We start from the raw sequence: 9,736 nt of genomic DNA, 5'->3' as shown, positions 1-9,736 counted from the left end.
TCTACATCTTACCAAGAAAAAAGAAGCCATGTTGTCGAGAATCAGGAAACTCCTAACCATGACCTGCATTCAAGAATTCCAACTTCTTTGATTTCAGATATTCTCAACTTAGACAGTAGCTGTGCCCAGGACCCCCAGGAGGCATCAAATTTTCGCAAAGGCTCTTTTACGGGGGCTTGGTAAATGCAGAAGTCCTCAGTGTCAAAGGGAAGCGTCTAGGTTTAGTCTGCATCCTGACCCGCATTGGGATTTCATATAAAGACATTTTTTTAAAGTGACAGAGTCAATCCCAAGGTTCAACACTCTAGGCTCTGGCAAAACCAGAGGGGTCAGGACGTGGCAATTTCATTGTATGGCTGGTTTGCCACAAAGAACCTGGAGTCATCTGGGAGGCAGCATAGCACTGTGGGGTTATAAATACAGGCTTTGGAGCCAGACACATCCGGCTTCAAATCCCAGCTCAGCCACTTACCAATGGGCAAGTGACTCACCCTCTCTGAGCCTCAGTCTCCTCATCTGTAAAATGGAAATGGTGATGATATCTACTTCTCAGGATCACTGTGAGGTTTAACTGAGACAGTGCAAGAAAACCAACTAGCAGAGGACCTGACATACTCCTATTTAAAATGAAGCAGCGGAATGCTCTGGAACAGAGACAGGCATGTTTTCTCTGTAATATGACCCCACACCTCCTTGTCATTTCTGTCCTTGCAGGAACATAAAAATTACAACAAAAGGAGAGACTCCACTCCCACCTCCAACCAGCGGTCTCCCCTTTGATTTAGCACAGCCCTGTGGCCACAAATAGTCTCAGAGACTCCAAACCATAAAAATTCACAGACAACAATGAAAAGTCTCCTGATACAGAGCCCAAAGCCTGACCTGGAGCTCTGAGGGTGAAATCCTACTTTGTAGGCTAATCCCCTAGTATTATCTTTCTTTGCCCCCAAATACACCAATTATTAGAGAGGCTCACATTCCTTCCTCACTCTCAACAAGGACCCTGAGCAGCTAATAATTCAGGATCAGTGCAGACTACCTACCATCTGTGTAGTCCTCCGACGTTAGGGATAAAAGGCTTTGTATGTCACTGTTCTCTGAGTCTGGGGCTTCTTTGTGTGCCAGTCGACTGTTCCCTGAACCGGCCACCCAGGAAGAGGTGGTTGCCTGATGCACCATCACAGTCTCTGAGCCCCGAGAGCCCCAGGCTTCACACAGTCCAGACTGGCCCGGGGCCTCCTCCTCTCCACCTGCAGAGGAGCCAGCTCCCTGGTCCTGCAGCTGCTGCTCCCTTGGCCCGTTCCTCCCACTGGGCCCAGACCCTTCTGACAGCACAATCTGCACTCTGGGGTCAGCAGGCGGCACACAGTGACCAGAACTGCCATACACAGCCTCTTCATATGATGGTAATGCAACCTGGACCCCATCCACCATGATGGAGACCTGGTCCCCAGATACCCCCTGGTCACGCCTGCAACGGAGGAAGAAAAGACAAAGGAAGAATTAAAATACACAAATAAATACCATAATACCAAGACCACCAGCCATTTTTGGGCACTTGCTATGAGCCAGGCACAGCACTAAGTGCTTTATACATTTCATCCCACTGAATCCTCCTTTGAGCCTTTGCAGGTGCAAGAAGGAAGATAAGGCTCAGAGAAGCTAAGTAACTTGCCCAGTCCCACAGCTGGTAAGGGACGAAGCAGGATGTGAATCAATTTCCACCTGCGTCCAGAGACTGGGTACAAAGGCATCTAGCCCTTAGACCCGGGCAAAAAAACTAGGAAGCTGGTGACCTGAAATAAAGCCATCCATTCAGCATAGCTAGAGTAAGAAAGTGAGAGAATGATGGTTGTTCATATTTGTGAATATACCATTGCCTGTACACTTTAAATGGGTACAATGTACAGTATGTGAATTACATTTCTATAAAGTTGTTTAAAAAAACAGGAGAGGGAAAAGAAGCACTGTGGTCTTGAAATGGGACTCTGGACTTGAAATCTGAAAAATGTTCTTGTTTTGATTCAGCTACTTTGCTTGCCTTTTATTTTTTAACTTTGTAAGAATTATATATGAATTATAACATAAGTATTAGAAAAAACACATAGAAAAATGTATGCTCACTGATTTATCCCAAAGATAACACAGGTGTATAACCCTGCCTAGGTCAAGAAATAGAACACTGCTGGGGCCGGCCCTGTGGCTGAGTGGTTAAGTTCACGTGCTCCACTTTGGCGGCCCAGGGTTTCATGGGTTCAGATCCTGGGCACAGACATGGCACTGCTCATCAAGCCATGCTGGGGCAGCGTCCCACATAGCAGAACTAGAGGGACCTACAACTAGAATATACAGCTATGTACTGGGGGCTTTGGGGAGAAGGAGGGAAAAAAGAACACCACTGGCAGACAGTCCTTGTACCTGTGCCTATCACTTCCTATTTCCTCACCACTGAAAGTAACCACAATCCTAGCTTTCATGAAAATCATTCCTTTGCTTTTTATTTTCATAGTTTGACTGCCTAAATACAAATCCTTCAACAACACAGTTTAGTTTTGCATATTTTGGATCTTTATATGAATGGAATGTACAATAAATGTGTGTATGTATATGTGTGTTTGGCTTTTTACTCAACATTATGTTTGTGAGATTTATTCATGCAAATACCTTTTTTGGGATCACTTTTGTAATACACACACACTTTTCTGAACCATTTTGAAAGTAAGTTATTTCTTGCTAATAAGATATCATTTAACACACACCTCCCAAGAACCTCCTCTCCAATATAACTACAACATTATGACATCCTGGAAATTTAACATTGGTCTAATACTGTAATACAAATTTTCCCAACTACTCAAAAATATATCCATTTCGGCTGCTGTCATGTTTGATTTCCTCCAGGATCCAATTACAGATCATACACTGCATTTAGTTGTTCTTTCTCTTTCATTTCCTTTAATCTAGAACAATCCACTATAGTTTCCCTTCATGACATTTTTTTGTAGAGTCCAGGCCAGCTGTCTCCCAAAAGGTCCCATAACCTGGACTTGTCTAATTGTTTCCTCGGGATTAGATTCAGATCAATTTTTTCCCAGAACACTACATTTTGCCTAGAATACCACAACATCATTTGTGACGCTGCGTCACCCTCAGTGCATCACATGAGACACATAAGGTCTACAGCTGGACCATATTATTACTGCTAGACTGTTATTACTGGTTCTCAGTTTCCTCATCTGTACTTGCAGATAAAATCTGTGCTACTCAATTCAAATGGCATACACAAGGTGGCACTCATAAAAGTGCTCAGAGGTTTTTGGAAGGAAGGGAAACGATGGCAAGCTGGCGTCCAAGGCAGTGAGCATGCTGGCATGTGTTTAATTTTTGGTATTCAAAAATTTTTTTGTTTAAAAAGTAATACATTTACATAGTACAATTTTTCTTTTTGATTTTATTTTTTTCCTTTTTCTCCCCAAAGCCCCCTGGTACATAGCTGTATATTCTTAGTTGTGCGTCCTTCTAGTTGTGGCATGTGGGATGCCGCCTCAACATGGCCCGATGAGCGGTGGCATGTCCGCGCCCAGGATCCAAAGCAGTGAAACCCTGGGCCGCCGAAGCAGAGCACACGAACTTAACCACTTGGCCACGGGGCCGGCCCCCATAGTACAGAATTTAAACAAGGTCTATGATGAAAACCAAATCTCCCTCCCACTCAAGTCAGGCAAAATCAGCCAGTTACTTTTAACACACTTACTAGTTAACTACAAGGGGGAAAAAACTCCCTAAGTTGCATGAAATGACCAACAGATCAGCTTGACTTTATATGGAAAAGCTGATTCTTTCAAGTAAACAGTTGTCTCCAAATCCTCTTTATTTTACTAATTGTCTAACAACCTTTAAAAATAGCTGCTACCCCCTCCCTCAAACAAAACAAAATAAAAAGAGAAATTACATGCAGTACACAGAGGTTAAACTTAGCCTGGTAAATTCCAAACCAGGACCATTGTATTTAATGCACTTTAGTGTGTTCCTTCGTGCCTGTGAGTGAGAATAGTGACTGATGAAGGGCTGTGAAAGAATATAAACTCTCCTCCTAAAAGGGAAGGAGGAACTGCCAGGACAAGCCAAGCAACTGTGGAGGCCACGACAGCCTGGGAGAGAAGTCCATGCTAAGGGATCCACTCAGGGTCAGCGCCCCACCCTTTGCCACCTGTCTCCTCAGCCTTACCCACCCAGTCTGGGATGATCTGTGGCTAATGCACTCAACTGGAAAAAGGAAAGTGACAAAGGCGGGCAGGAAAACCACTTCCTCTGCTTCTAGGATGGTGCAGCACACTGGTTGCCAATCCTCACTGCACATTAGAACCACCTGGGGAGCTTTTCAAAAAACTCTAACGCCAGGCTCCTACCACAAACCAAACAAACCAGACTGTCTGGGAATTGAGGCCCAGGTATTGGTATTTGCTTTTAACTCCCCACAGGTGCCTCTATGTGCAGCCAGGACTGGGAACCGGGGGGACAAAGGCAGTGACTCGCAAACATGAGCCTTATTCAGAGTCAGCTGGAAGGCCTGTGAAATCATGTTGCCGGCTTCAGCCCCAGAGTTTCTCATTCTGTTGGTCTGGGATGGGGCCTGAAAATTTGTATTCCTAATAAGTTCCCAGGTGATTCTGACGCTGCTAGAACCACACTTTGAGAACCACTGATGTAGGGGAAATGACAAGGCTCTGGAGTTGGACAGATTTGGGTTTGAACCTCGGCTCTGTCATCATCTAGAGGGATGACCTTGAGTGAATGACTTAACCTCTCTGAGCCTCAGTTTCCTTATCTGCAACGTTCCTGTGAGGATTAAGAGAATGTATGCAAAGCAACAAGCGGAGTGCCAGGCCTATCCAGAAGTTTAACACACGGCAAGGTCCTCCTCTTTCCCTGAGCACACACAGACCAGCAGAGGCACCATCAGCACCCCTCTGACAGCCAAAGGCCAGGCCCCCATAGTGACTCCTGCCTCTCACCATCCCCGGGACTCACCTACTGTGATGGAAAGACTTCAGCTTTGGTTGCAGCAGCACAAACAGCACCACAAGGAGGAGAATGAGCGCCACAGAGCTGGCAGTGGAAGCCACTATGGAGAGCGTGGGGACACCGAGTGACGTGTGGGCATCTTTATCTACAGAAACAAACCATCATCAGAAATTTTTGTACCCAGATGTGAGCCTCTACAGCTGATCTTAACAAAGGCCCCCTGCATGGCACCAGGCAGAGACACATGCCATGGCCAGGGCCATTCTAGGAGTTAACAGAGCAGAGCAGCTTTTACACACAAGCAAAGGGGCCATTTCCCTATCCTGTCCCTGAGTCTAAAGTTCCCTTCACTTCGGACCTTTGAGGACCATCTAACATAAACTCACTTACCTCTAGAGATCAGGTTACCTTTATAAACCACTTCTGATCCTGTCCTCAATAGCAGGTTGGTAGACACCAACCATTTAAATGGACACATCATTCCACCATCTTAAGTCTCAACCCTGTTTTTCCCCACATGGCAGAAAATTTATAAGAACTGGGCTGTAATAACCCACTGTTCCAAGCCTGTAGCTTTAGTTGTAAATCTCAGGCCGGTTGCCACCTGTCTCTGGGGTGTCACGGTCTTGAAGCCTCAGTATAAAGCCCAAAGATGACTATATGACACACACTTTCCTGCAGGCAGTTGGATTTTCCTGTCATGCACAACAGGAGGAGGCAGGAGTGGGAGGGATCCTCTGTCCAGCTGGACTGTAGCTTCATAACAAAACAGTCCATTTCCAGTCAAGGAAAAATAATATAAAAGAGACACTACAGAAGGTGTTAGCATTGTGCTCATGTGTTAGCAAACACGGTCAAAGGTTACCAGCACTTGGCTAGGCAAACGAGATCCTGAGCATCAAAGGGACTTTACATGGCAGAATAGATGCCTCAGTAAAGAGACTGAGCCCCTCAGTGGCTCAGCTGAAATGCGGTGGGACATGCACCAGCAACCCCAAAGGTCTCTCACAAAGACACAAAATCCCAAAGGAAGGGAGGCTGCAGGGCATCACGGGGGCTACACTGACCCAGAGCACAGGGTGCCCCAGAGGAAGCTGGCACGACTTCCTGTGAATTCAAGGAAAGCAGAACCCCAGCAGCACCCCTTTCTCATCTGCCAAACTGACCCTCGTTGAGATGACAGCTAATCTCCATGGCTGGTTTCCATTCTCCATTCTTACACGTCAGGTATTTGTAATCACCCTTCAACATGTAGCCTTCAGCACACAGGTACTCGATGACACTGCCTGCGTTCAAGGGGTCTCTGCAGGGCCGGGGGTGACAGATGTAGCCACCATTCTCTGGTTCCGGGGGCAGGGAACACACTGCAAAGACAGAGAGAGAGTAAAATAGGAGGGGCACTAAGGGATCACTGTTTGGAAGGCTGGGTTGGGAGAGAAGACACACTGGCAGGACGGCCCACGAACCGCAACTTTCCAAAAGCCCTACGAAAGCAAGGAAGATAAAAGTTTCCAAAGGACATCTGATTTTGCTGACAAACACCCTGCCCCTAGCCTGACTATCACAAGGGCATCAGTAGGAGAATAAGAACTGTTTCTTTTTCTCACTTCCTCTAACAAACCTGCAGTCTCTGGCTGTCCAAGATAAGGGGCTCTCCCATTCACAGGACCGCCCACCACTCTCTCATGCAGAGGTGCCCTTACAGCCTCTCACCACTTCCCTTCAACCTACAAACTGCTATTAAGCAAGCTGACTGCCAGCCAGGCTGGGGGGTGGATACCAAGTTGAAAGAGAGATGATGGCTTCCTGCTCTCAAGCTGCTTATTACTGAGAAGGGGAGAAAAGACTCCATTTTTAAAGAGCTGTTAACAAAACAAAGCTGGGGTAGGTGCCACAGGGACCCAGAGGAGAGGTCTGGGCAGCTTCTCTGACACGAGTACAGGAGCCCAAATAAGCCCCCTCAGTCCCCTCTAAGGACATGTCTTCGCCAGACTCTTCCCACACCACCACTTCGCCCAAAGTCTTGAACAGAGGGACACATACGCACCACACTCCCTCTGGTGCCTCTTGAAACTTTAGCCAAGCAGTTCAAAGAGCTGGCTAGCCAGATTTCCAAAGAAACCTCAGTGAACTGCTTTACCCTTCACACTTTCCCTCTTTTGTTTGCGGCAGCAAGCCTGCCACAGATCCCCCTGGCTCTCCTTGGACTGTGTCTAATCGGTTCATTTCCTCGACATAATTAATGCTGAGCACCCCACGGCAGCTCCTGAAAGCAAGCAGCACCCACTCACAGGTCCAATGGGCTGGGAATGGGTCTCAGGGGAAGAGGTGCTGATTCTAAAGCCACTCCTGCCTTGCTGCGTATTTCTGCCCAGAAAGCCCACATCTGCATAGAATCTTTGAGCGGGACCCTGGAGATCACATAGCCCTCATTTTATAAGTGAAAAAAGTGAGGTCTACAAAGAAGTGACTTGCAGTTCAGTTTCATTTCAGTTCAACTAATACTGACTGATTACTGTGTAGGGATCATTGTGCTATGCTCTAAAAAATGATAAGCACTTCAAGAACTTGTAGCCAAATAGGTATATGACAAATAAGTACACACATATTTTAAAAGTCATTTTCTTTATGGCTTCTGGGTTTTGTGTCTTGTTTAAGGGCACTTTCCCTACTCTGAGGTTATAAACATCTCTCCAATATCTTCTTCTAATGTTTTATTGATTGGGTCTTTGTGATGTAAATAATACTTTTACCGAAAAAAAAATCATAGGATATATATACACACATGGTGTAAAACTCCAAAAGTAAGAAGGGTTTATAGGGAAAAGTAAGCCCTTCTCCTGTCTCCTAGTCACTCAGTTCCTCCCTCCAAGGCACTGCACTGGTTTCTTCTGTATTCTTCCAAAGATATTCTATAGACAAACTTACTCTAATACAAGTCTAGGACTGTGATTAGTGCCGTAAGAGAGGGAACTCAAAACGGGAAGAACAAGTCTTGTGGGGGCAGGCCAGGAAAGGCTCCTGGAGGAAGCATTTCAAACAGGGCTTTATTTCATCAGGAAAGGAGGTGGTAGTTTGCAGTAAATGCACTGAAGTAGGAAAATGCAGGTTAAGCCCAGAGAACATCAAGTAGACCAGGTTAACTGGGTTGCATAATGTAATAAAAAAAATTTGCCTCCCCCTCGCCAAATAATAATGTGAAGAGCAATGAAACCATCTTGTAGCTGGCCTTGAATGAAACAGGCGGTGTTTATACTGCATTCAAAGGAAAAGGGGAGACCTGAAGGGTTTTGAGAAAGGCAGAATTGCAAGAGGAGCAGAATTGGATATAAGACCGACAGAGGTGGAGAGAACCTTGAGAGTATGTTAACAGTACAGCGTAGTATGGTAAAATGAACTGTACAAAGTTCTTTTATGTTTATCTATGAAGATCATACAAAGGAAACTAGTTAGAGTATATCAGGTTCAGCATGGCAAAGAGGCTGCCCCAGGTCCAAGGAAGGAAATAAGGAGGACTTAGACAGAAAAGTAAAAAAAATAAAAAAATAAAGGGGCTGGCCCCGTGGCCGAGTGGTTAAGTCTGTGCGCTGCGCTGCAGGCAGCCCAGTGTTTTGTTGGTTCGAATCCTGGGCGCGGACATGGCACTGCTCATCAGACCACGCTGAGGCAGCGTCCCACATGCCACAACTAGAAGAACCCACAACGAAGAATATACAACTATGTACCGGGGGGCTTTGGGGAGAAAAAGGAAATAATAAAATCTTTTAAAAAAAAAAATAAATAAATAAAATAAAATAAAATAAAATTTTAAAAAGCAAGGTCATTTTAAGACGCCAAGAATACAAGGGAAAAAAATGGCCCTCTTGCCCAGTCAAAGAGCAGAGTGAGAGAGTCTTGGCAAAGGACAGGTGTTTGAGTGGACCCTCTCAGTGAGGCCTGGGGATAACAAAAAAAGGGAAGAGCATCAGGAGGCGCAAATAAATCATCCAACAGCTTCCGGAAGCCACTGTTCTGGGCAAGAGGCTGACTTAATCTGTGCATCGGGCTCGCTCTCTGGCAACCCGAGGTCCACAGAGGGAGTTTCAAGCTCTGCTCTCAACCCCAAAAAGACAATGAACTCATCTGATTTGGCAAAGCTGCATGATTTTAAAAAGAGAAGGAGAAAGGCAGAAGATAGAAATTTTACAGAAAAAAAAAAGTCAATTCTCCTTAGCTTCCTTCTCTGCTTTCCATTATCTCTCACAGCCACTTAGGCCTCCAGTGAGCATAGGAAGCAGCAAGGTAATTTTTCGGGGTGTCCAGCAGAGCGCCTGGCACACGGCAGTCACTCAGTGAAAGACCATCCAACCAGCTGGTGAGGGTGTGGACGGAAGAGAAGCAGAATGATCTGGCTGAGACTTCCTCCTGAGAGTCACCGCAGCCTAAAACCTCAGCAGAAGCGTAAGAACCCTCAATCAGCCCTTCTAAATGCGTTTTGCTTTTGTTGTTTTGGGCACCAGGCTTTCAGGAGGAAGAAGCAAATTAGAAACAAAACAGACTTTTTAAATAAAATTCACTAACAAGCAAATCAAAACAGGCTCCAGGAAAGGCCCAGGGTCAGAGTGTTCAGTATAACAAGCTGAACAAATACTTAATTGAACCCCTTCAAAACACGGTGTAGGGAGTGTGAAAATCAGCTTGAAGACAGGAAACACATTTAAAAACCAAGTGC

At 45.6% G+C, this 9,736-nt stretch overlaps 1 protein-coding gene across 2 annotated transcripts in view; it reads right to left on the bottom strand.

Moving 5' to 3' along the window:
- SUSD6 (sushi domain containing 6) overlaps positions 1 to 9,736 on the bottom strand; it is a 93,429-nt gene that overhangs the window by 4,945 nt on the left and 78,748 nt on the right. For both annotated transcript variants that reach the window (XM_046647437.1, XM_046647438.1), the window contains exons 3-5: positions 6,192 to 6,389; positions 5,032 to 5,170; positions 1,044 to 1,471 (exon numbers count right to left, since the gene is read on the bottom strand). In XM_046647437.1, coding sequence (XP_046503393.1) covers positions 1,044 to 1,471; positions 5,032 to 5,170; positions 6,192 to 6,389 — 765 coding nt within the window. The remainder of the gene's footprint in view (positions 1 to 1,043; positions 1,472 to 5,031; positions 5,171 to 6,191; positions 6,390 to 9,736) is intronic.

The sequence above is a fragment of the Equus quagga genome, chromosome 20, assembly GCF_021613505.1.
Source record: "Equus quagga isolate Etosha38 chromosome 20, UCLA_HA_Equagga_1.0, whole genome shotgun sequence".
In the NCBI taxonomy this organism is placed as follows: domain Eukaryota; kingdom Metazoa; phylum Chordata; class Mammalia; order Perissodactyla; family Equidae; genus Equus; species Equus quagga.
The sequence above is the reverse complement of the archived record's forward strand: the minus strand, read 5'-3'. Positions and strand labels throughout refer to the sequence as shown.